Below are 27,956 nucleotides of genomic sequence, written 5' to 3' on the forward strand. Positions count from 1 at the left end.
GCAACGATGTCTTAATACGAACACAAGCAAGCTGCTCTTGTTCAATTTCACCCTCGAATGAATATTTTTGGTGGTGTTATGTTTGATGAGCGGTTGAATGAGAGAACATCAAAAGAATAACAAACGTCATTTTGTTCAACAATGGCGGACGAACACGATGAATAGGATGTTGATGTCCGTCTGTAGTGTTGGGAAAGAATATGAAATGTAAAATGAGCACGATCAATAGCTCCAATTTGTTCAACAATGGCAGACGAACACAAAATTGTGGTTTCAGGTGAAATGAGAAAAATGAATATGATGTTGATGAAATGAGCAAGATGAATATGATCTTGATGTCCCTCTACAGCGTTGGGAAAGAATTTAAAATGACAATGAGAACGATGAATTTGAGCCACCAAGTTGTTTTAATTGATTTTCATCGATAACAATTAAAAATAGAATTAAAATTAAAAAACAATATAAAAGTTAAGGTAATTGTCACTATTAATATGCTAAAGACTTGGTTGCGATATTAATAAATATGAGGATACATAGTAAATGATATCTATCATATAATTTTATGTGGCATTGACTAAGCCAACATTTTCTTATTGGCCAAATCAATGACTTCACCAAAAAAGTCATTTGTTCTGATTTTAACATAAAATTTTCCTATTTTTATTACTTTAGATTTTTTTAATTATAAAATACTTTAGAGATTAATTACCATAAACACCGACATACAAAATTTCTAGTCGTCATGGACACACTTGTAGGAGTTACATGCACACATGCATTTGTTAACCAGTACAAAATTTTTATTTCTTTTATTCTTTCCTAATTTAAAAATTGTTAGTTACACCATGTTTTTATTTCTTCTCTTGTATACTCTCTTCCGCCTTATTTATAAGCAAAAATCTTTTAATTTTTTTTGATGTTAAATATAAGTAAATGTCAACAAATTTATATGTAGTTAATGTCTTTAAATTTTAAAAGTATTCCTGCATTAATTAACTAATTTAATTTGTGGAAGTCAATTTAATATATTAGTAATTGTGTTTATCTCTCTCATATGAAAACAAGAAAAATTAAATGCATTTAACTATTGTTCTTAATAAACGTAAAATTTATCTATTTTGCTTATAAATAATGTCGGAGTAGTATATACCAAGGTTTTTTTTTTGTTAATAAAAAATATTTTTTCTTAATTAATTACAAGTCTAATTTCAATATATAATTTTCAAAAAAATATTTCACATCTTTTATATAATTTTTTAAATAAATTTAATTTTTGTTGACATGAAGTAAAAAAAACACCAAACTGAATTTCTTAATCATCATTATAATGATAGTTTTTTTATTTTATAATATTGAGCTGAGAAAGTATATTCATATGTATTAAATATGAAAAAAAACAAAAAATAAAATTAACAGTAATACACAACATGTTCAAAATAATATTTGTGACCAAAAATGACTTCAAACATAATCTTATATGAGACAAAGAACTTACCATCTTCGTCTCAACTTATATGTTTTTTTGAAAAAAAATTTGTTTTAGATTATAAATTACTTTTGCAATTTTATCAAAATATTAATATTTTTTATCATAACATTTATTATTTATTAGTTTTTTAATTTTTTAAATTTCTTTCTTCATGTCAATAATAAAAAATAGTTTTATAAATTATCAATTTATCCCAAAATAATTAACTTAATTGACTGATTTATATTTTTTTATAAATGTTAATAAACGAGAATAATACTTTTAAAATTTAATAATAATACATTATATACAAAAATATTATACATATATTAAATCACAATATTTTAAAATAATTTAAAATTTACAGAATACATAATTGTGTAAAAATAATTTACACCATAAGTCCACCATCTATTTTCTGATGTTTTTATACCTACCTTTAGGGAATATTATAACAAATGAAACAGCCACGTAATTTGCATCCAATGGAAAACCCAATACCAGATAATCTCCGTTGGAGGGCATTACAGTAAATGCAAGAATTATTGCCGCCGTCTTCGTCATTACCATCCCGGTGGGCCCGTTTCGCGATCTTCAAATTTTTGGAAGTTCCTTATAAGAAAACGCTTCCAAATAATTCACCACCCTTGATTTTGAATTCACGATAGATAAACAAGATAAGGTGTTTTTGTTTTTGCGTGTGTGTGTATGCGAAGGAAGAAAGAGTTTTTCGAGCAATGGGAAGAGCGTTCGTGTACGTGATTCTCGGTGGTGGTGTATCTGCTGGTTATGCTGCTCTTGAATTCGTTAGACGAGGTGTTTCTCATGGTGAACTCTGTATCATTTCTAATGAATCAGTAAGATTTCCATTTTTTTCTCTCTTCTGTTTATTTATTTATTTAAGATTTGTTCATAATTTCCGGTGTTTGATTTTGATCTCATTCTTTGTTTTATAATGATAATAATAATGGTAAATGTTAAGAAACATAAATGCTTGTTAACAAAGATATTGATTCATTATTGAGTGAGTTTCAACTCCGTTATGAATTAATTAGTTGGTGGTTAATGGTTATTACTTATTAGTAGTAGTTAAGTAGTTAATGATTGATAAGCTCTCTATATAGAGATAGAATCATATATTCAAATCCGGTTCAAATGCGATTGGGGAAGGGGGCTGGAACCACTTCATGCCAGAACTGACCCTGAACCTGATACTGGTGGTGAAAAACCAAAAAAAAAAGAATAATGTATTCATAGGCTTGTTTCTATAAACAACTCAATTTATCATGATTAGCGCTTATATAGTTGTATAATTGCTATATATAACATATGTAGCACCGACACCTCTGAAAAAAACGTGTTTGTGTTGGTGTCGGACACCTGTACCGACACTCGTGATTACCTTTAATTTTTATTCATTTTTCAAATTATTATCAAAGTTGTCGTGTTAGTGTCAGGTCCGTGAACACGAGAAAAAATAAAGTTGAATTGTTTTGGTATTAGCTATAAGCTGTTTTCATAAGCTATCTTAGAGAGGGCTTATGAAAATAAGTTGATAATAACTAGTGAATATATCATAAGTTGTTTTTATAAGTTTTTTCAAACGGACTCACAAGTGTATTTGCGCTGATAAGCTGATAAGCTCAAATAAGTCAATTCAAATAGGTCTTTTCTTTATCAATTGATTCAATTATGTTTCTTAATATGTTACTCTATGAATATTAATTTGCTTTTTTTTCTTTTTCTATCTTTCCTGTGAATATGATTTGAGCCATGACAGTGTGTGATTTCTAATATTTGTCTCAGGTTGCTCCGTATGAAAGACCTGCATTAAGCAAAGGATATTTGCTTCCAGAAGGTATCAACCCTTTCTCAACTTGAGGAACCTTATTAACGGTTTATTTTGAGTGTTTGTTGATAAAAATGACTCTTTTACAAATTTTGAATCTTGTTTATGTTATTTACTCTTTTTCTTTGCATCATGCTCTATTCCTCCTTACAACAATCTTGTTATTTAATCAGGACTTCAGTTAAAATGAATTTCGCTATCTGGTTATCAAATGGCCATCTTAACTTCATTTACTTATGAAATTTGAATATCATGGCCAAGTTATATTGCTTAGGGAGACTAATCTATAAACTTCAATGCAGTGCTCTGTTTTATCTTTGAATTCCCAAAATAAGGAAAAATTGAAGTAAACCAGGCTGATTGTGATTTTGATTATGCTGTAAATTTGAAGGATTTAACCGTGAGCTTAGGATGGTACTTGCATTATGAGGATTTATTGCTTCATTTCCATGTAGTTCAAATATAGAATTTCTAAACTTCCCCTCTTTCCTCCATATTTTCTCTTTTTCTTGGTTGCAAAGATTTTGGAATATCCGGTTGCTGAAATAAATTTGTAACTTACAGCTGCTGCCCGGCTTCCATCCTTTCATACATGTGTAGGAGCAAATGAGGAAAGGCTAACTCCAAAATGGTATAAAGAACATGGTAATTAGACTATTTTACATCACGAGTTGATTTCTCCACGAAGTAATTTAGCTAGGCTACTTCTGTTTCCCCCCTTTGAGATGTAAATGCATTTGTTGGTTGTTTTATTTATTTTGTCCGGCTTTGAACTTGTTCAGTCGTTTATGCTATTTAGATTCAGTGGTTCCCCTAAAGTAATATTTCTAAATATTTAGAATTTCTTTTTACTGAGTTTTAAGTTGAAACTGCTGAGTTAAGCTCCTAGAAATTTAGTAAGACTTTGGGACCTTATGCCATGGATTGTGCCGTATTCTAGGGGGATTTTCCCTATCCTTTCTTATAAAATATCAGGTTTGTATCAGATAATGATACTCGATTCTATTAAAAATAGCTATCATTCATCTTTGTTTAATGTTTTTATATTGTAAATCAAAGGTGGTTCATATGCTGAATCTTGAAATTTCTATTTCGTTTTCAGGAGTTGAACTAGTTCTTGGAACTGGAGTTAAGTCTGCTGATGTGAAACGTAAAACACTGTTAACCACAACTGGGGAGACCATAAGTTACAAATTTCTTATTATTGCTACTGGCGCCCGGGTATTGAAGCAAATCTTTCAGTTTGAATTTTCCTGCTTAAAAGAATCATTTTATCTTGTTATATTACATGCATGTCGTGCTTTTTAAAAAACAAATGAAAGAAGCTTTGGCAGTTTCCTTGATGTTTCTTGTAGCTTTCTTTTTTTATAGGTTTTTATCTCTAGAAATTCAATATCATTTCCCCTTAAAATACGTGAAAACTATTAAGCCCTGGGAAAACTATATGGAAACTCAATTTTTTCTGTCCTCATGAAGATAAAATGTGGGGATATTTGAAGACAAATTCACCAATGCACCTAGATAGTGGCCTCTTAGCTTTCTTTACAGAAATTTATCAAACTTGTGTGCAATGTTAAGTGTAGGCTTTGAAACTGGAGGAATTTGGGGTTAATGGATCCGATGCAGAAAATGTATGTTATTTAAGAGATATATCAGATGCAAATAGGCTTGTGAATGCTATTCAATCTTCTCCTGGTGGGAATGCTGTTGTCATTGGTGGTGGATACATTGGCATGGAGTGTGCAGCATCTTTAGTGATTAATAAAATCAATGTAACAATGGTCTTCCCAGAAGCACATTGCAGTAAGTACTTCATTTTTTAATTTATTCTCTCAACTCAAAGAGTATATGGGATCAATCTTTATTTGGGCGTTAATCTGAATAAAAATGCCGCTGTAGCTTTTATGGATAATAATGACTTGAAAAACTGATAGGTACTTTCTATATTGGATTTTGTTTCACAGTGGCTCGTTTATTAACCCCCAAGATTGCAAGCTACTATGAAGAATATTATAAATCAAGAGGAGTAAAATTCATTAAAGGAACTGTGCTATCATCATTTGATTTTGATTCCAACGGAAAGGTACATGAAACTATTTTTTGGAAATTTCTCCCCTTGGAAGTGAAAAATTCCTGGTTCACTGGGCTTATGACAACAAATTTTACGGATATCTGAAAATTTGGCTATGGTTGCATCAGGCCTTGATCAATTCAACCTATAACTGTAATTGACTGACCTCTTTTGCAGGTTACAGATGTTACTCTTAGAGATGGAACAAAGCTATCCGTAGACATGGTTGTAGTGGGAATCGGAATACGACCAAATACAGGTCTGTTTGAAGGCCAACTTACTTTGGAGAAAGGTGGAATCAAGGTAAATGGAATGTTCCAGTCAAGCAACAGTTCAGTCTATGCTATTGGAGATGTTGCAGCATTTCCAGTCAAAGCGTTTGGGGAAAAGCGAAGACTGGAGCATGTTGATTCAGCAAGAAAATCTGCAAAACACGCTGTTTCATCCATAATGGAACCAGACAAAACAGGCGAATTTGACTACATTCCTTTTTTCTACTCCAGAGTCTTCACTTTGTCATGGCAATTTTACGGGGATAATGCCGGGGAAGTTGTTTATTATGGAGATCTCTCAGCCTCAGGTAGCACATTTGGAGCATATTGGGTAAACAAGGGTCATGTTGTCGGGGCTTTCCTTGAAGGAGGAACTAGAGAAGAATATGAAGCCATAGCAAAGACTACAACACTAAGGCCAGCAGTTGAAGACTTGACTGAGTTGGAGCGGCAAGGTTTGGGGTTTGCAGTGGCAGTTAGCCAGAAACCAGTAGCATTACCACCACCGATTGAGGTTAGCGGTAGCACTTCTGGTCTTCTTTTGGAAAAACCATTATATGCTTGGCATGCTACAGCTGGTGTCGTTCTTGCTGCATCAATAGCTGCATTTGCATATTTTTATGGAAAAAGGCGTCGCAGATGGTGAAACTTCTAAGATTACCAAATTCGTGGTTAACGGTTTCAAAGGATGACTGTGACACTTCTAAGGTTACCAAATTCGTGGTTAACGGTTTCAAAGGACTTTAGACAGATTTACGAGCTGCAATATTGTATCCTATCCAACTTATTGGATTACAATTCTTCACTTGTATTGTTCATATACAGGATTGTTGTACTAAAAACAAAAGGAAAATACAAATGACCATCATTCAGAAGTTACTAATACTATAGAATCTAATCAATTTAAGAAAAATATATGTTGATTAAAAGTTTAAACCACCCTCTTTAACTTCATACCATTTATTTGGAAATTGAGGGCATTACAGGAAATTTCTTTTCATCGGTGAATCCACTGATCAACGCAAACTTTCTTTATTTTACCATTGAGCACTAAAGTATTTTCTGCTGCAATTGGAAAGGCTGATGAGCCTCAACCCATTGCTCAACAATCATTTTCTGCAATACGTTTTCAGATTTGTTCATCACCTCTATTCTTTGCTCTCTACTCTTTTCTTCATATTTGACTAAATCTTGTGTTAAAGGTGTTCCTACCCAGTCCAAGAATATATGAGGCACAAAAATATAACACCCAATAAAATAAAAGTTGTTTTTGATGATATTTTATAATGATGATAGACCAATAACGTCATCGGAAGAAATATCACTCGGGGCTATTATCTACAGGAATGTTCCAGGTTTCCGAGAACAAATATGGATCCATTCTAGAAAAAATACATGATCCGAGCAAATGATTGGAACAAGACTGTCGGATGACAAAACAAATTATATCCCGACATCTCTTTGTTTGGACGATGATGATTGGACAAAAAATTATAGGTCTCTAGAAATTTAGTAAAATTCCTATCTATATAAGAGACCACAAACGTCAAATTAAGGTACACAAATTTTTTATAAATTTTATATCTTTCATATCTGATAGTCACTAACTTGGGTGTTAGAGTATTTGTAAGCACCACTCTCAATCCACTCAAAACGACAAGATATGAAAAGATTTTCAAGCTCGAGACTGCATGGATCCGGCCATATTCATCATAAAGAAAATACTTCATATCTAGAAGAAACATTAACACCATATGTGGAAATGAAAGAGATATCAACCACTTAGTCAAACGTTAGAAATGATAAACAGGAAAAGAGAAACTCGTTGCTCCAACTGCCTACAATATGTGGCAAGTCAAATTGTGAGAAGAAACTTCCACAGGGAGGAGAGACTCACCGCTTCTTCATTTCATCCAAGAAGTCAGATCTAACCACCATTGACACTCGAGAAGCTTTCTTCCACTCCACTTGACGACAAACTCCAAGAATCAATGGAAGAAAACGTATATCCACTCTAGGAACGAGGCAACAAAGCACCTCACGATTGAATTTTCTAGAAAAGGCCTACCGCCCATCTTTTTCTACGATAAAGAGCTAGTCAAAAGGATACCAAAATCTAACATACCGTTATTAGTAAGGGTCTTCATGGTCAATTATGACGTGTTGAAGGTTTTGTTAGATCAAGGAAACTCGTGCGACATGATATACGCCAATCTCTTGGAAAATATAGACTTGACTCGAGGGAGCCTTATTCTTTAAGGATGGAGCAACCTCTAAGGATTTGATGGATCAACGACAATACCATGGGGGTACGTCGAGCAAATGGTTTCTTTTGGAAGGAAAGAACATTAACTCCATTTGTGGAAATGAAAGATAACGATCAACGACTTACTAAAACGTTAGAAATAATAAATGGGAAAAGAGCAACTCGTTTCTCCAACCACCTATAATCCGTAGTGTAGGTGCTTAGTTGGCTGCATCATATGGTAAAACACTAACTGGTTACTAATGTCTTGACTGATGTCATGACATGGTATGTTTATGTGACTACATTGTAGGTTAGAATATCTAACTGTACTCTGATGTCTTGACTGATGTCATGACACACTTGAGTAGTCACTGCAGGATTAGCTAATACAGGATTTATTGAATGTCAAACTGGAGACTGTGACATTCATCCCTGTCAACAGCTACTGAGGAATAGAACAGTTGGTGTTCTGTCAGAGCTCAGTATTCATTTGCAGTCTGGTTATCAAGGAAGAACCATACCTGGCATAAGGCCTACTGTATGAATGTCAAACTGGATGTTATGACATTCATCATGGACAGTATATACTGAATAATAGACAGAGTGGTGTTCTGCTATACTTCAGCATGTTACTTAGTCTGTTCTTCAAGAGAATAACAGAACTAACTTAAGGCCAAATGTGTAAATGTTAAATTGGACACTTTGACATTTATTAATGTAAGCTGTTACTGTAGTATGGTCATTTTGATCATGTACAGGTCAGCAAAATTGTACAGTCTGTTTTCTGGAAAAACAGACTCAGCATATGGACCTTGATGTCAAGCTGAATGTCGTGACATTCATTCCTGACAGCATATGCTATATTGTAGGTTGTTCAGTTTTCTGTTTCAGCTTTTTCTCAGGCTATTCTTCAGGAAGTCAACAGCTTAGAGAAAAACCAGGAAATCAACAACCAAGTTACATTTAATGAACCTAACAAATAGCTTATTTGTTAGTAACCTAAATGTTGAATTTATGGGAACTCGTGTGACCTTAAATTCAGGAGAATACAGGTGCAAAAGCCCAGGTACTGCAATATAAAAAGGAAGGCGTTCCTTCATTCAGTTTCGGGGATTTTGAGGCGTGAAGATTCTGTGTGTCCATCATACTTCACTGCTGTATTTTTGTGAGTCTTGTATTAGACGTATCTTGTAAGCCAAGCCATTATCAAGTAGATGATTGCTGTGGCATAGGGTGTTCATTGAGTTGTAAGTGTTGTGTCGCTCAAAGCTTTTAAGCGTGAGTGCTGTGTATCTTGATTAAAGCTGTGAAGCACAATCAAGAGTTATTTGAAGTGTGACTTCAAATTGTCTTTAATATTGATTAAAAGTAGTAATCACTGAGGTGATTGAGGGGGAGTGAGTAGGAACTCTGATCTTAGTGTAAGATTGAAATTGCATTGGGTAGGGATTAAGTGATAAGTTGTAAACGGGTGAGTTTAGCTTTGAATTGATACTACTAATAGTGGATTTCCTCCCTGGCTTGGTAGCCCCCAGATGTAGGTCATGTTGGACTGAACTGGGTAAACAATTACTTGTGTTATTTACTGCACTTACGCTTAAGTTCTGCATAAGTCCTGTCTGTGCAGAATTGGATGTCATAACATCCCGTGTGACATCTAAAGTCTGATAACTAGAATTTCAATTGGCATCAGAGCAGGCACCCTGCCTGTGAATTTCTGGGTGAGATCTAGGGAAGTTACTTTCTAGTACAATGGACAAGGATATAGGACACTCAAATAGACCACCCATGTTGGATGGCTCTAATTATGATGACTGGAAGCCTCGTATGATAGCCTTCTTAAGGTCTCTAGACAGCAAAGCCTGGAGAGCTGTCAACAAAGGATGGGAACATCCAATGAGGACAGGTGAAAATGGAGTCAGTGTGCAGATTCCTGAAGAAGAGTGGGACAAGGAGCAAGATGCATTAGCTCTTGGAAATTCCAAGGCCTTGAATGCATTGTTCAATGGAATCAGTAAGAACATCTTCAGGCTGGGGCACCACTGCGAACTAGCTAAGGAAGTTTGGGATACCCTCAAGGTAACTCATGAAGGTACTTCCAAGGTGAAGATGTCCAAACTTCAGATGCTGACCACCAAGTTTGAAAATCTGAGGATGAAAGAGGATGAGACTATTCATGACTTTCACATGAATATTCTTGAAATTGCAAACACCTCTGGTGGACTAGGTGAGAAAATGGCTGAAGAGAAACTTGTAAGAAAGATTCTCAGGTCCTTGCCTAAGAGATTTGCTATGAAGGTCACAGCCATAGAGGAGGCGCAAGACATCTACAATATGAAGGTGGATGAGCTCATTGGTTCTCTCCAAACCTTTGAAATGGGCTTGTGTGAGAATGCTGAAAAGAAGAACAAAAGAATATTAATTTGCTTTTTTTTCTTTTTCTATCTTTCCTGTGAATATGATTTGAGCCATGACACTGTGTGATTTCTAATATTTGTCTCAGGTTGCTCCGTATGAAAGACCTGCATTAAGCAAAGGATATTTGCTTCCAGAAGGTATCAACCCTTTCTCAACTTGAGGAACCTTATTAACGGTTTATTTTGAGTGTTTGTTGATAAAAATGACTCTTTTACAAATTTTGAATCTTGTTTATGTTATTTACTCTTTTTCTTTGCATCATGCTCTATTCCTCCTTACAACAATCTTGTTATTTAATCAGGACTTCAGTTAAAATGAATTTCGCTATCTGGTTATCAAATGGCCATCTTAACTTCATTTACTTATGAAATTTGAATATCATGGCCAAGTTATATTGCTTAGGGAGACTAATCTATAAACTTCAATGCAGTGCTCTGTTTTATCTTTGAATTCCCAAAATAAGGAAAAATTGAAGTAAACCAGGCTGATTGTGATTTTGATTATGCTGTAAATTTGAAGGATTTAACCGTGAGCTTAGGATGGTACTTGCATTATGAGGATTTATTGCTTCATTTCCATGTAGTTCAAATATAGAATTTCTAAACTTCCCCTCTTTCCTCCATATTTTCTCTTTTTCTTGGTTGCAAAGATTTTGGAATATCCGGTTGCTGAAATAAATTTGTAACTTACAGCTGCTGCCCGGCTTCCATCCTTTCATACATGTGTAGGAGCAAATGAGGAAAGGCTAACTCCAAAATGGTATAAAGAACATGGTAATTAGACTATTTTACATCACGAGTTGATTTCTCCACGAAGTAATTTAGCTAGGCTACTTCTGTTTCCCCCCTTTGAGATGTAAATGCATTTGTTGGTTGTTTTATTTATTTTGTCCGGCTTTGAACTTGTTCAGTCGTTTATGCTATTTAGATTCAGTGGTTCCCCTAAAGTAATATTTCTAAATATTTAGAATTTCTTTTTACTGAGTTTTAAGTTGAAACTGCTGAGTTAAGCTCCTAGAAATTTAGTAAGACTTTGGGACCTTATGCCATGGATTGTGCCGTATTCTAGGGGGATTTTCCCTATCCTTTCTTATAAAATATCAGGTTTGTATCAGATAATGATACTCGATTCTATTAAAAACAGCTATCATTCATCTTTGTTTAATGTTTTTATATTGTAAATCAAAGGTGGTTCATATGCTGAATCTTGAAATTTCTATTTCGTTTTCAGGAGTTGAACTAGTTCTTGGAACTGGAGTTAAGTCTGCTGATGTGAAACGTAAAACACTGTTAACCACAACTGGGGAGACCATAAGTTACAAATTTCTTATTATTGCTACTGGCGCCCGGGTATTGAAGCAAATCTTTCAGTTTGAATTTTCCTGCTTAAAAGAATCATTTTATCTTGTTATATTACATGCATGTCGTGCTTTTTAAAAAACAAATGAAAGAAGCTTTGGCAGTTTCCTTGATGTTTCTTGTAGCTTTCTTTTTTTATAGGTTTTTATCTCTAGAAATTCAATATCATTTCCCCTTAAAATACGTGTAAACTATTAAGCCCTGGGAAAACTATATGGAAACTCAATTTTTTCTGTCCTCATGAAGATAAAATGTGGGGATATTTGAAGACAAATTCACCAATGCACCTAGATAGTGGCCTCTTAGCTTTCTTTACAGAAATTTATCAAACTTGTGTGCAATGTTAAGTGTAGGCTTTGAAACTGGAGGAATTTGGGGTTAATGGATCCGATGCAGAAAATGTATGTTATTTAAGAGATATATCAGATGCAAATAGGCTTGTGAATGCTATTCAATCTTCTCCTGGTGGGAATGCTGTTGTCATTGGTGGTGGATACATTGGCATGGAGTGTGCAGCATCTTTAGTGATTAATAAAATCAATGTAACAATGGTCTTCCCAGAAGCACATTGCAGTAAGTACTTCATTTTTTAATTTATTCTCTCAACTCAAAGAGTATATGGGATCAATCTTTATTTGGGCGTTAATCTGAATAAAAATGCCGCTGTAGCTTTTATGGATAATAATGACTTGAAAAACTGATAGGTACTTTCTATATTGGATTTTGTTTCACAGTGGCTCGTTTATTAACCCCCAAGATTGCAAGCTACTATGAAGAATATTATAAATCAAGAGGAGTAAAATTCATTAAAGGAACTGTGCTATCATCATTTGATTTTGATTCCAACGGAAAGGTACATGAAACTATTTTTTGGAAATTTCTCCCCTTGGAAGTGAAAAATTCCTGGTTCACTGGGCTTATGACAACAAATTTTACGGATATCTGAAAATTTGGCTATGGTTGCATCAGGCCTTGATCAATTCAACCTATAACTGTAATTGACTGACCTCTTTTGCAGGTTACAGATGTTACTCTTAGAGATGGAACAAAGCTATCCGTAGACATGGTTGTAGTGGGAATCGGAATACGACCAAATACAGGTCTGTTTGAAGGCCAACTTACTTTGGAGAAAGGTGGAATCAAGGTAAATGGAATGTTCCAGTCAAGCAACAGTTCAGTCTATGCTATTGGAGATGTTGCAGCATTTCCAGTCAAAGCGTTTGGGGAAAAGCGAAGACTGGAGCATGTTGATTCAGCAAGAAAATCTGCAAAACACGCTGTTTCATCCATAATGGAACCAGACAAAACAGGCGAATTTGACTACATTCCTTTTTTCTACTCCAGAGTCTTCACTTTGTCATGGCAATTTTACGGGGATAATGCCGGGGAAGTTGTTTATTATGGAGATCTCTCAGCCTCAGGTAGCACATTTGGAGCATATTGGGTAAACAAGGGTCATGTTGTCGGGGCTTTCCTTGAAGGAGGAACTAGAGAAGAATATGAAGCCATAGCAAAGACTACAACACTAAGGCCAGCAGTTGAAGACTTGACTGAGTTGGAGCGGCAAGGTTTGGGGTTTGCAGTGGCAGTTAGCCAGAAACCAGTAGCATTACCACCACCGATTGAGGTTAGCGGTAGCACTTCTGGTCTTCTTTTGGAAAAACCATTATATGCTTGGCATGCTACAGCTGGTGTCGTTCTTGCTGCATCAATAGCTGCATTTGCATATTTTTATGGAAAAAGGCGTCGCAGATGGTGAAACTTCTAAGATTACCAAATTCGTGGTTAACGGTTTCAAAGGATGACTGTGACACTTCTAAGGTTACCAAATTCGTGGTTAACGGTTTCAAAGGACTTTAGACAGATTTACGAGCTGCAATATTGTATCCTATCCAACTTATTGGATTACAATTCTTCACTTGTATTGTTCATATACAGGATTGTTGTACTAAAAACAAAAGGAAAATACAAATGACCATCATTCAGAAGTTACTAATACTATAGAATCTAATCAATTTAAGAAAAATATATGTTGATTAAAAGTTTAAACCACCCTCTTTAACTTCATACCATTTATTTGGAAATTGAGGGCATTACAGGAAATTTCTTTTCATCGGTGAATCCACTGATCAACGCAAACTTTCTTTATTTTACCATTGAGCACTAAAGTATTTTCTGCTGCAATTGGAAAGGCTGATGAGCCTCAACCCATTGCTCAACAATCATTTTCTGCAATACGTTTTCAGATTTGTTCATCACCTCTATTCTTTGCTCTCTACTCTTTTCTTCATATTTGACTAAATCTTGTGTTAAAGGTGTTCCTACCCAGTCCAAGAATATATGAGGCACAAAAATATAACACCCAATAAAATAAAAGTTGTTTTTGATGATATTTTATAATGATGATAGACCAATAACGTCATCGGAAGAAATATCACTCGGGGCTATTATCTACAGGAATGTTCCAGGTTTCCGAGAACAAATATGGATCCATTCTAGAAAAAATACATGATCCGAGCAAATGATTGGAACAAGACTGTCGGATGACAAAACAAATTATATCCCGACATCTCTTTGTTTGGACGATGATGATTGGACAAAAAATTATAGGTCTCTAGAAACCTAGTAAAATTCCTATCTATATAAGAGACCACAAACGTCAAATTAAGGTACACAAATTTTTTATAAATTTTATATCTTTCATATCTGATAGTCACTAACTTGGGTGTTAGAGTATTTGTAAGCACCACTCTCAATCCACTCAAAACGACAAGATATGAAAAGATTTTCAAGCTCGAGACTGCATGGATCCGGCCATATTCATCATAAAGAAAATACTTCATATCTAGAAGAAACATTAACACCATATGTGGAAATGAAAGAGATATCAACCACTTAGTCAAACGTTAGAAATGATAAACAGGAAAAGAGAAACTCGTTGCTCCAACTGCCTACAATATGTGGCAAGTCAAATTGTGAGAAGAAACTTCCACAGGGAGGAGAGACTCACCGCTTCTTCATTTCATCCAAGAAGTCAGATCTAACCACCATTGACACTCGAGAAGCTTTCTTCCACTCCACTTGACGACAAACTCCAAGAATCAATGGAAGAAAACGTATATCCACTCTAGGAACGAGGCAACAAAGCACCTCACGATTGAATTTTCTAGAAAAGGCCTACCGCCCATCTTTTTCTACGATAAAGAGCTAGTCAAAAGGATACCAAAATCTAACATACCGTTATTAGTAAGGGTCTTCATGGTCAATTATGACGTGTTGAAGGTTTTGTTAGATCAAGGAAACTCGTGCGACATGATATACGCCAATCTCTTGGAAAATATAGACTTGACTCGAGGGAGCCTTATTCTTTAAGAATGGAGCAACCTCTAAGGATTTGATGGATCAACGACAATACCATGGGGGTATGTCGAGCAAATGGTTTCTTTTGGAAGGAAAGAACATTAACTCCATTTGTGGAAATGAAAGATAACGATCAACGACTTACTAAAACGTTAGAAATAATAAATGGGAAAAGAGCAACTCGTTTCTCCAACCACCTATAATCCGTAGTGTAGGTGCTTAGTTGGCTGCATCATATGGTAAAACACTAACTGGTTACTAATGTCTTGACTGATGTCATGACATGGTATGTTTATGTGACTACATTGTAGGTTAGAATATCTAACTGTACTCTGATGTCTTGACTGATGTCATGACACACTTGAGTAGTCACTGCAGGATTAGCTAATACAGGATTTATTGAATGTCAAACTGGAGACTGTGACATTCATCCCTGTCAACAGCTACTGAGGAATAGAACAGTTGGTGTTCTGTCAGAGCTCAGTATTCATTTGCAGTCTGGTTATCAAGGAAGAACCATACCTGGCATAAGGCCTACTGTATGAATGTCAAACTGGATGTTATGACATTCATCATGGACAGTATATACTGAATAATAGACAGAGTGGTGTTCTGCTATACTTCAGCATGTTACTTAGTCTGTTCTTCAAGAGAATAACAGAACTAACTTAAGGCCAAATGTGTAAATGTTAAATTGGACACTTTGACATTTATTAATGTAAGCTGTTACTGTAGTATGGTCATTTTGATCATGTACAGGTCAGCAAAATTGTACAGTCTATTTTCTGGAAAAACAGACTCAGCATATGGACCTTGATGTCAAGCTGAATGTCGTGACATTCATTCCTGACAGCATATGCTATATTGTAGGTTGTTCAGTTTTCTGTTTCAGCTTTTTCTCAGGCTATTCTTCAGGAAGTCAACAGCTTAGAGAAAAACCAGGAAATCAACAACCAAGTTACATTTAATGAACCTAACAAATAGCTTATTTGTTAGTAACCTAAATGTTGAATTTATGGGAACTCGTGTGACCTTAAATTCAGGAGAATACAGGTGCAAAAGCCCAGGTACTGCAATATAAAAAGGAAGGCGTTCCTTCATTCAGTTTCGGGGATTTTGAGGCGTGAAGATTCTGTGTGTCCATCATACTTCACTGCTGTATTTTTGTGAGTCTTGTATTAGACGTATCTTGTAAGCCAAGCCATTATCAAGTAGATGATTGCTGTGGCATAGGGTGTTCATTGAGTTGTAAGTGTTGTGTCGCTCAAAGCTTTTAAGCGTGAGTGTTGTGTATCTTGATTAAAGCTGTGAAGCACAATCAAGAGTTATTTGAAGTGTGACTTCAAATTGTCTTTAATATTGATTAAAAGTAGTAATCACTGAGGTGATTGAGGGGGAGTGAGTAGGAACTCTGATCTTAGTGTAAGATTGAAATTGCATTGGGTAGGGATTAAGTGATAAGTTGTAAACGGGTGAGTTTAGCTTTGAATTGATACTACTAATAGTGGATTTCCTCCCTGGCTTGGTAGCCCCCAGATGTAGGTCATGTTGAACTGAACTGGGTAAACAATTACTTGTGTTATTTACTGCACTTACGCTTAAGTTCTGCATAAGTCCTGTCTGTGCAGAATTGGATGTCATAACAACCCGTGTGACATCTAAAGTCTGATAACTAGAATTTCAATTGGCATCAGAGCAGGCACCCTGCCTGTGAATTTCTGGGTGAGATCTAGGGAAGTTACTTTCTAGTACAATGGACAAGGATATAGGACACTCAAATAGACCACCCATGTTGGATGGCTCTAATTATGATGACTGGAAGCCTCGTATGATAGCCTTCTTAAGGTCTCTAGACAGCAAAGCCTGGAGAGCTGTCAACAAAGGATGGGAACATCCAATGAGGACAGGTGAAAATGGAGTCAGTGTGCAGATTCCTGAAGAAGAGTGGGACAAGGAGCAAGATGCATTAGCTCTTGGAAATTCCAAGGCCTTGAATGCATTGTTCAATGGAATCAGTAAGAACATCTTCAGGCTGGTGCACCACTGCGAACTAGCTAAGGAAGTTTGGGATACCCTCAAGGTAACTCATGAAGGTACTTCCAAGGTGAAGATGTCCAAACTTCAGATGCTGACCACCAAGTTTGAAAATCTGAGGATGAAAGAGGATGAGACTATTCATGACTTTCACATGAATATTCTTGAAATTGCAAACACCTCTGGTGGACTAGGTGAGAAAATGGCTGAAGAGAAACTTGTAAGAAAGATTCTCAGGTCCTTGCCTAAGAGATTTGCTATGAAGGTCACAGCCATAGAGGAGGCGCAAGACATCTACAATATGAAGGTGGATGAGCTCATTGGTTCTCTCCAAACCTTTGAAATGGGCTTGTGTGAGAATGCTGAAAAGAAGAACAAAAGAATATTAATTTGCTTTTTTTTCTTTTTCTATCTTTCCTGTGAATATGATTTGAGCCATGACACTGTGTGATTTCTAATATTTGTCTCAGGTTGCTCCGTATGAAAGACCTGCATTAAGCAAAGGATATTTGCTTCCAGAAGGTATCAACCCTTTCTCAACTTGAGGAACCTTATTAACGGTTTATTTTGAGTGTTTGTTGATAAAAATGACTCTTTTACAAATTTTGAATCTTGTTTATGTTATTTACTCTTTTTCTTTGCATCATGCTCTATTCCTCCTTACAACAATCTTGTTATTTAATCAGGACTTCAGTTAAAATGAATTTCGCTATCTGGTTATCAAATGGCCATCTTAACTTCATTTACTTATGAAATTTGAATATCATGGCCAAGTTATATTGCTTAGGGAGACTAATCTATAAACTTCAATGCAGTGCTCTGTTTTATCTTTGAATTCCCAAAATAAGGAAAAATTGAAGTAAACCAGGCTGATTGTGATTTTGATTATGCTGTAAATTTGAAGGATTTAACCGTGAGCTTAGGATGGTACTTGCATTATGAGGATTTATTGCTTCATTTCCATGTAGTTCAAATATAGAATTTCTAAACTTCCCCTCTTTCCTCCATATTTTCTCTTTTTCTTGGTTGCAAAGATTTTGGAATATCCGGTTGCTGAAATAAATTTGTAACTTACAGCTGCTGCCCGGCTTCCATCCTTTCATACATGTGTAGGAGCAAATGAGGAAAGGCTAACTCCAAAATGGTATAAAGAACATGGTAATTAGACTATTTTACATCACGAGTTGATTTCTCCACGAAGTAATTTAGCTAGGCTACTTCTGTTTCCCCCCTTTGAGATGTAAATGCATTTGTTGGTTGTTTTATTTATTTTGTCCGGCTTTGAACTTGTTCAGTCGTTTATGCTATTTAGATTCAGTGGTTCCCCTAAAGTAATATTTCTAAATATTTAGAATTTCTTTTTACTGAGTTTTAAGTTGAAACTGCTGAGTTAAGCTCCTAGAAATTTAGTAAGACTTTGGGACCTTATGCCATGGATTGTGCCGTATTCTAGGGGGATTTTCCCTATCCTTTCTTATAAAATATCAGGTTTGTATCAGATAATGATACTCGATTCTATTAAAAATAGCTATCATTCATCTTTGTTTAATGTTTTTATATTGTAAATCAAAGGTGGTTCATATGCTGAATCTTGAAATTTCTATTTCGTTTTCAGGAGTTGAACTAGTTCTTGGAACTGGAGTTAAGTCTGCTGATGTGAAACGTAAAACACTGTTAACCACAACTGGGGAGACCATAAGTTACAAATTTCTTATTATTGCTACTGGCGCCCGGGTATTGAAGCAAATCTTTCAGTTTGAATTTTCCTGCTTAAAAGAATCATTTTATCTTGTTATATTACATGCATGTCGTGCTTTTTAAAAAACAAATGAAAGAAGCTTTGGCAGTTTCCTTGATGTTTCTTGTAGCTTTCTTTTTTTATAGGTTTTTATATCTAGAAATTCAATATCATTTCCCCTTAAAATACGTGAAAACTATTAAGCCCTGGGAAAACTATATGGAAACTCAATTTTTTCTGTCCTCATGAAGATAAAATGTGGGGATATTTGAAGACAAATTCACCAATGCACCTAGATAGTGGCCTCTTAGCTTTCTTTACAGAAATTTATCAAACTTGTGTGCAATGTTAAGTGTAGGCTTTGAAACTGGAGGAATTTGGGGTTAATGGATCCGATGCAGAAAATGTATGTTATTTAAGAGATATATCAGATGCAAATAGGCTTGTGAATGCTATTCAATCTTCTCCTGGTGGGAATGCTGTTGTCATTGGTGGTGGATACATTGGCATGGAGTGTGCAGCATCTTTAGTGATTAATAAAATCAATGTAACAATGGTCTTCCCAGAAGCACATTGCAGTAAGTACTTCATTTTTTAATTTATTCTCTCAACTCAAAGAGTATATGGGATCAATCTTTATTTGGGCGTTAATCTGAATAAAAATGCCGCTGTAGCTTTTATGGATAATAATGACTTGAAAAACTGATAGGTACTTTCTATATTGGATTTTGTTTCACAGTGGCTCGTTTATTAACCCCCAAGATTGCAAGCTACTATGAAGAATATTATAAATCAAGAGGAGTAAAATTCATTAAAGGAACTGTGCTATCATCATTTGATTTTGATTCCAACGGAAAGGTACATGAAACTATTTTTTGGAAATTTCTCCCCTTGGAAGTGAAAAATTCCTGGTTCACTGGGCTTATGACAACAAATTTTACGGATATCTGAAAATTTGGCTATGGTTGCATCAGGCCTTGATCAATTCAACCTATAACTGTAATTGACTGACCTCTTTTGCAGGTTACAGATGTTACTCTTAGAGATGGAACAAAGCTATCCGTAGACATGGTTGTAGTGGGAATCAGAATACGACCAAATACAGGTCTGTTTGAAGGCCAACTTACTTTGGAGAAAGGTGGAATCAAGGTAAATGGAATGTTCCAGTCAAGCAACAGTTCAGTCTATGCTATTGGAGATGTTGCAGCATTTCCAGTCAAAGCGTTTGGGGAAAAGCGAAGACTGGAGCATGTTGATTCAGCAAGAAAATCTGCAAAACACGCTGTTTCATCCATAATGGAACCAGACAAAACAGGCGAATTTGACTACATTCCTTTTTTCTACTCCAGAGTCTTCACTTTGTCATGGCAATTTTACGGGGATAATGCCGGGGAAGTTGTTTATTATGGAGATCTCTCAGCCTCAGGTAGCACATTTGGAGCATATTGGGTAAACAAGGGTCATGTTGTCGGGGCTTTCCTTGAAGGAGGAACTAGAGAAGAATATGAAGCCATAGCAAAGACTACAACACTAAGGCCAGCAGTTGAAGACTTGACTGAGTTGGAGCGGCAAGGTTTGGGGTTTGCAGTGGCAGTTAGCCAGAAACCAGTAGCATTACCACCACCGATTGAGGTTAGCGGTAGCACTTCTGGTCTTCTTTTGGAAAAACCATTATATGCTTGGCATGCTACAGCTGGTGTCGTTCTTGCTGCATCAATAGCTGCATTTGCATATTTTTATGGAAAAAGGCGTCGCAGATGGTGAAACTTCTAAGATTACCAAATTCGTGGTTAACGGTTTCAAAGGATGACTGTGACACTTCTAAGGTTACCAAATTCGTGGTTAACGGTTTCAAAGGACTTTAGACAGATTTACGAGCTGCAATATTGTATCCTATCCAACTTATTGGATTACAATTCTTCACTTGTATTGTTCATATACAGGATTGTTGTACTAAAAACAAAAGGAAAATACAAATGACCATCATTCAGAAGTTACTAATACTATAGAATCTAATCAATTTAAGAAAAATATATGTTGATTAAAAGTTTAAACCACCCTCTTTAACTTCATACCATTTATTTGGAAATTGAGGGCATTACAGGAAATTTCTTTTCATCGGTGAATCCACTGATCAACGCAAACTTTCTTTATTTTACCATTGAGCACTAAAGTATTTTCTGCTGCAATTGGAAAGGCTGATGAGCCTCAACCCATTGCTCAACAATCATTTTCTGCAATACGTTTTCAGATTTGTTCATCACCTCTATTCTTTGCTCTCTACTCTTTTCTTCATATTTGACTAAATCTTGTGTTAAAGGTGTTCCTACCCAGTCCAAGAATATATGAGGCACAAAAATATAACACCCAATAAAATAAAAGTTGTTTTTGATGATATTTTATAATGATGATAGACCAATAACGTCATCGGAAGAAATATCACTCGGGGCTATTATCTACAGGAATGTTCCAGGTTTCCGAGAACAAATATGGATCCATTCTAGAAAAAATACATGATCCGAGCAAATGATTGGAACAAGACTGTCGGATGACAAAACAAATTATATCCCGACATCTCTTTGTTTGGACGATGATGATTGGACAAAAAATTATAGGTCTCTAGAAACCTAGTAAAATTCCTATCTATATAAGAGACCACAAACGTCAAATTAAGGTACACAAATTTTTTATAAATTTTATATCTTTCATATCTGATAGTCACTAACTTGGGTGTTAGAGTATTTGTAAGCACCACTCTCAATCCACTCAAAACGACAAGATATGAAAAGATTTTCAAGCTCGAGACTGCATGGATCCGGCCATATTCATCATAAAGAAAATACTTCATATCTAGAAGAAACATTAACACCATATGTGGAAATGAAAGAGATATCAACCACTTAGTCAAACGTTAGAAATGATAAACAGGAAAAGAGAAACTCGTTGCTCCAACTGCCTACAATATGTGGCAAGTCAAATTGTGAGAAGAAACTTCCACAGGGAGGAGAGACTCACCGCTTCTTCATTTCATCCAAGAAGTCAGATCTAACCACCATTGACACTCGAGAAGCTTTCTTCCACTCCACTTGACGACAAACTCCAAGAATCAATGGAAGAAAACGTATATCCACTTTAGGAACGAGGCAACAAAGCACCTCACGATTGAATTTTCTAGAAAAGGCCTACCGCCCATCTTTTTCTACGATAAAGAGCTAGTCAAAAGGATACCAAAATCTAACATACCGTTATTAGTAAGGGTCTTCATGGTCAATTATGACGTGTTGAAGGTTTTGTTAGATCAAGGAAACTCGTGCGACATGATATACGCCAATCTCTTGGAAAATATAGACTTGACTCGAGGGAGCCTTATTCTTTAAGGATGGAGCAACCTCTAAGGATTTGATGGATCAACGACAATACCATGGGGGTACGTCGAGCAAATGGTTTCTTTTGGAAGGAAAGAACATTAACTCCATTTGTGGAAATGAAAGATAACGATCAACAACTTACTAAAACGTTAGAAATAATAAATGGGAAAAGAGCAACTCGTTTCTCCAACCACCTATAATCCGTAGTGTAGGTGCTTAGTTGGCTGCATCATATGGTAAAACACTAACTGGTTACTAATGTCTTGACTGATGTCATGACATGGTATGTTTATGTGACTACATTGTAGGTTAGAATATCTAACTGTACTCTGATGTCTTGACTGATGTCATGACACACTTGAGTAGTCACTGCAGGATTAGCTAATACAGGATTTATTGAATGTCAAACTGGAGACTGTGACATTCATCCCTGTCAACAGCTACTGAGGAATAGAACAGTTGGTGTTCTGTCAGAGCTCAGTATTCATTTGCAGTCTGGTTATCAAGGAAGAACCATACCTGGCATAAGGCCTACTGTATGAATGTCAAACTGGATGTTATGACATTCATCATGGACAGTATATACTGAATAATAGACAGAGTGGTGTTCTGCTATACTTCAGCATGTTACTTAGTCTGTTCTTCAAGAGAATAACAGAACTAACTTAAGGCCAAATGTGTAAATGTTAAATTGGACACTTTGACATTTATTAATGTAAGCTGTTACTGTAGTATGGTCATTTTGATCATGTACAGGTCAGCAAAATTGTACAGTCTGTTTTCTGGAAAAACAGACTCAGCATATGGACCTTGATGTCAAGCTGAATGTCGTGACATTCATTCCTGACAGCATATGCTATATTGTAGGTTGTTCAGTTTTCTGTTTCAGCTTTTTCTCAGGCTATTCTTCAGGAAGTCAACAACTTAGAGAAAAACCAGGAAATCAACAACCAAGTTACATTTAATGAACCTAACAAATAGCTTATTTGTTAGTAACCTAAATGTTGAATTTATGGGAACTCGTGTGACCTTAAATTCAGGAGAATACAGGTGCAAAAGCCCAGGTACTGCAATATAAAAAGGAAGGCGTTCCTTCATTCAGTTTCGGGGATTTTGAGGCGTGAAGATTCTGTGTGTCCATCATACTTCACTGCTGTATTTTTGTGAGTCTTGTATTAGACGTATCTTGTAAGCCAAGCCATTATCAAGTAGATGATTGCTGTGGCATAGGGTGTTCATTGAGTTGTAAGTGTTGTGTCGCTCAAAGCTTTTAAGCGTGAGTGCTGTGTATCTTGATTAAAGCTGTGAAGCACAATCAAGAGTTATTTGAAGTGTGACTTCAAATTGTCTTTAATATTGATTAAAAGTAGTAATCACTGAGGTGATTGAGGGGGAGTGAGTAGGAACTCTGATCTTAGTGTAAGATTGAAATTGCATTGGGTAGGGATTAAGTGATAAGTTGTAAACGGGTGAGTTTAGCTTTGAATTGATACTACTAATAGTGGATTTCCTCCCTGGCTTGGTAGCCCCCAGATGTAGGTCATGTTGAACTGAACTGGGTAAACAATTACTTGTGTTATTTACTGCACTTACGCTTAAGTTCTGCATAAGTCCTGTCTGTGCAGAATTGGATGTCATAACAACCCGTGTGACATCTAAAGTCTGATAACTAGAATTTCAATTGGCATCAGAGCAGGCACCCTGCCTGTGAATTTCTGGGTGAGATCTAGGGAAGTTACTTTCTAGTACAATGGACAAGGATATAGGACACTCAAATAGACCACCCATGTTGGATGGCTCTAATTATGATGACTGGAAGCCTCGTATGATAGCCTTCTTAAGGTCTCTAGACAGCAAAGCCTGGAGAGCTGTCAACAAAGGATGGGAACATCCAATGAGGACAGGTGAAAATGGAGTCAGTGTGCAGATTCCTGAAGAAGAGTGGGACAAGGAGCAAGATGCATTAGCTCTTGGAAATTCCAAGGCCTTGAATGCATTGTTCAATGGAATCAGTAAGAACATCTTCAGGCTGGGGCACCACTGCGAACTAGCTAAGGAAGTTTGGGATACCCTCAAGGTAACTCATGAAGGTACTTCCAAGGTGAAGATGTCCAAACTTCAGATGCTGACCACCAAGTTTGAAAATCTGAGGATGAAAGAGGATGAGACTATTCATGACTTTCACATGAATATTCTTGAAATTGCAAACACCTCTGGTGGACTAGGTGAGAAAATGGCTGAAGAGAAACTTGTAAGAAAGATTCTCAGGTCCTTGCCTAAGAGATTTGCTATGAAGGTCACAGCCATAGAGGAGGCGCAAGACATCTACAATATGAAGGTGGATGAGCTCATTGGTTCTCTCCAAACCTTTGAAATGGGCTTGTGTGAGAATGCTGAAAAGAAGAACAAAAGAATATTAATTTGCTTTTTTTTCTTTTTCTATCTTTCCTGTGAATATGATTTGAGCCATGACACTGTGTGATTTCTAATATTTGTCTCAGGTTGCTCCGTATGAAAGACCTGCATTAAGCAAAGGATATTTGCTTCCAGAAGGTATCAACCCTTTCTCAACTTGAGGAACCTTATTAACGGTTTATTTTGAGTGTTTGTTGATAAAAATGACTCTTTTACAAATTTTGAATCTTGTTTATGTTATTTACTCTTTTTCTTTGCATCATGCTCTATTCCTCCTTACAACAATCTTGTTATTTAATCAGGACTTCAGTTAAAATGAATTTCGCTATCTGGTTATCAAATGGCCATCTTAACTTCATTTACTTATGAAATTTGAATATCATGGCCAAGTTATATTGCTTAGGGAGACTAATCTATAAACTTCAATGCAGTGCTCTGTTTTATCTTTGAATTCCCAAAATAAGGAAAAATTGAAGTAAACCAGGCTGATTGTGATTTTGATTATGCTGTAAATTTGAAGGATTTAACCGTGAGCTTAGGATGGTACTTGCATTATGAGGATTTATTGCTTCATTTCCATGTAGTTCAAATATAGAATTTCTAAACTTCCCCTCTTTCCTCCATATTTTCTCTTTTTCTTGGTTGCAAAGATTTTGGAATATCCGGTTGCTGAAATAAATTTGTAACTTACAGCTGCTGCCCGGCTTCCATCCTTTCATACATGTGTAGGAGCAAATGAGGAAAGGCTAACTCCAAAATGGTATAAAGAACATGGTAATTAGACTATTTTACATCACGAGTTGATTTCTCCACGAAGTAATTTAGCTAGGCTACTTCTGTTTCCCCCCTTTGAGATGTAAATGCATTTGTTGGTTGTTTTATTTATTTTGTCCGGCTTTGAACTTGTTCAGTAGTTTATGCTATTTAGATTCAGTGGTTCCCCTAAAGTAATATTTCTAAATATTTAGAATTTCTTTTTACTGAGTTTTAAGTTGAAACTGCTGAGTTAAGCTCCTAGAAATTTAGTAAGACTTTGGGACCTTATGCCATGGATTGTGCCGTATTCTAGGGGGATTTTCCCTATCCTTTCTTATAAAATATCAGGTTTGTATCAGATAATGATACTCGATTCTATTAAAAACAGCTATCATTCATCTTTGTTTAATGTTTTTATATTGTAAATCAAAGGTGGTTCATATGCTGAATCTTGAAATTTCTATTTCGTTTTCAGGAGTTGAACTAGTTCTTGGAACTGGAGTTAAGTCTGCTGATGTGAAACGTAAAACACTGTTAACCACAACTGGGGAGACCATAAGTTACAAATTTCTTATTATTGCTACTGGCGCCCGGGTATTGAAGCAAATCTTTCAGTTTGAATTTTCCTGCTTAAAAGAATCATTTTATCTTGTTATATTACATGCATGTCGTGCTTTTTAAAAAACAAATGAAAGAAGCTTTGGCAGTTTCCTTGATGTTTCTTGTAGCTTTCTTTTTTTATAGGTTTTTATCTCTAGAAATTCAATATCATTTCCCCTTAAAATACGTGAAAACTATTAAGCCCTGGGAAAACTATATGGAAACTCAATTTTTTCTGTCCTCATGAAGATAAAATGTGGGGATATTTGAAGACAAATTCACCAATGCACCTAGATAGTGGCCTCTTAGCTTTCTTTACAGAAATTTATCAAACTTGTGTGCAATGTTAAGTGTAGGCTTTGAAACTGGAGGAATTTGGGGTTAATGGATCCGATGCAGAAAATGTATGTTATTTAAGAGATATATCAGATGCAAATAGGCTTGTGAATGCTATTCAATCTTCTCCTGGTGGGAATGCTGTTGTCATTGGTGGTGGATACATTGGCATGGAGTGTGCAGCATCTTTAGTGATTAATAAAATCAATGTAACAATGGTCTTCCCAGAAGCACATTGCAGTAAGTACTTCATTTTTTAATTTATTCTCTCAACTCAAAGAGTATATGGGATCAATCTTTATTTGGGCGTTAATCTGAATAAAAATGCCGCTGTAGCTTTTATGGATAATAATGACTTGAAAAACTGATAGGTACTTTCTATATTGGATTTTGTTTTACAGTGGCTCGTTTATTAACCCCCAAGATTGCAAGCTACTATGAAGAATATTATAAATCAAGAGGAGTAAAATTCATTAAAGGAACTGTGCTATCATCATTTGATTTTGATTCCAACGGAAAGGTACATGAAACTATTTTTTGGAAATTTCTCCCCTTGGAAGTGAAAAATTCCTGGTTCACTGGGCTTATGACAACAAATTTTACGGATATCTGAAAATTTGGCTATGGTTGCATCAGGCCTTGATCAATTCAACCTATAACTGTAATTGACTGACCTCTTTTGCAGGTTACAGATGTTACTCTTAGAGATGGAACAAAGCTATCCGTAGACATGGTTGTAGTGGGAATCGGAATACGACCAAATACAGGTCTGTTTGAAGGCCAACTTACTTTGGAGAAAGGTGGAATCAAGGTAAATGGAATGTTCCAGTCAAGCAACAGTTCAGTCTATGCTATTGGAGATGTTGCAGCATTTCCAGTCAAAGCGTTTGGTGAAAAGCGAAGACTGGAGCATGTTGATTCAGCAAGAAAATCTGCAAAACACGCTGTTTCATCCATAATGGAACCAGACAAAACAGGCGAATTTGACTACATTCCTTTTTTCTACTCCAGAGTCTTCACTTTGTCATGGCAATTTTACGGGGATAATGCCGGGGAAGTTGTTTATTATGGAGATCTCTCAGCCTCAGGTAGCACATTTGGAGCATATTGGGTAAACAAGGGTCATGTTGTCGGGGCTTTCCTTGAAGGAGGAACTAGAGAAGAATATGAAGCCATAGCAAAGACTACAACACTAAGGCCAGCAGTTGAAGACTTGACTGAGTTGGAGCGGCAAGGTTTGGGGTTTGCAGTGGCAGTTAGCCAGAAACCAGTAGCATTACCACCACCGATTGAGGTTAGCGGTAGCACTTCTGGTCTTCTTTTGGAAAAACCATTATATGCTTGGCATGCTACAGCTGGTGTCGTTCTTGCTGCATCAATAGCTGCATTTGCATATTTTTATGGAAAAAGGCGTCGCAGATGGTGAAACTTCTAAGATTACCAAATTCGTGGTTAACGGTTTCAAAGGATGACTGTGACACTTCTAAGGTTACCAAATTCGTGGTTAACGGTTTCAAAGGACTTTAGACAGATTTACGAGCTGCAATATTGTATCCTATCCAACTTATTGGATTACAATTCTTCACTTGTATTGTTCATATACAGGATTGTTGTACTAAAAACAAAAGGAAAATACAAATGACCATCATTCAGAAGTTACTAATA

At 35.9% G+C, this 27,956-nt stretch overlaps 1 protein-coding gene across 4 annotated transcripts; it reads left to right on the plus strand.

Moving 5' to 3' along the window:
* The first annotated feature begins 1,929 nt into the window (after positions 1-1,929).
* On the plus strand, positions 1,930-27,956 carry LOC127128010 (monodehydroascorbate reductase 4, peroxisomal). Of its 4 annotated transcripts, none has more exons than XM_051057269.1 (7): positions 1,930-2,325; positions 24,686-24,737; positions 25,293-25,373; positions 25,831-25,949; positions 26,312-26,531; positions 26,693-26,811; positions 26,977-27,956. In XM_051057269.1, exons 1-7 carry the CDS (start codon positions 2,206-2,208, stop codon positions 27,715-27,717), a joined length of 1,452 nt encoding a protein of 483 aa, XP_050913226.1. In that variant the 5' UTR covers positions 1,930-2,205; the 3' UTR covers positions 27,718-27,956. The 4 variants fall into 4 exon arrangements, with proteins under 4 accessions (XP_050913226.1, XP_050913228.1, XP_050913227.1 ...); XM_051057271.1 differs by lacking the exons at positions 24,686-24,737; positions 25,293-25,373; positions 25,831-25,949; ... (1 more) ...; positions 26,693-26,811; positions 26,977-27,956 and adding exons at positions 17,549-17,600; positions 18,156-18,236; positions 18,694-18,812; ... (1 more) ...; positions 19,556-19,674; positions 19,840-20,819; XM_051057270.1 differs by lacking the exons at positions 24,686-24,737; positions 25,293-25,373; positions 25,831-25,949; ... (1 more) ...; positions 26,693-26,811; positions 26,977-27,956 and adding exons at positions 10,412-10,463; positions 11,019-11,099; positions 11,557-11,675; ... (1 more) ...; positions 12,419-12,537; positions 12,703-13,682.

The sequence above is a fragment of the Lathyrus oleraceus genome, chromosome 3 (assembly GCF_024323335.1).
Source record: "Lathyrus oleraceus cultivar Zhongwan6 chromosome 3, CAAS_Psat_ZW6_1.0, whole genome shotgun sequence".
Lineage (NCBI taxonomy): Eukaryota > Viridiplantae > Streptophyta > Magnoliopsida > Fabales > Fabaceae > Lathyrus > Lathyrus oleraceus.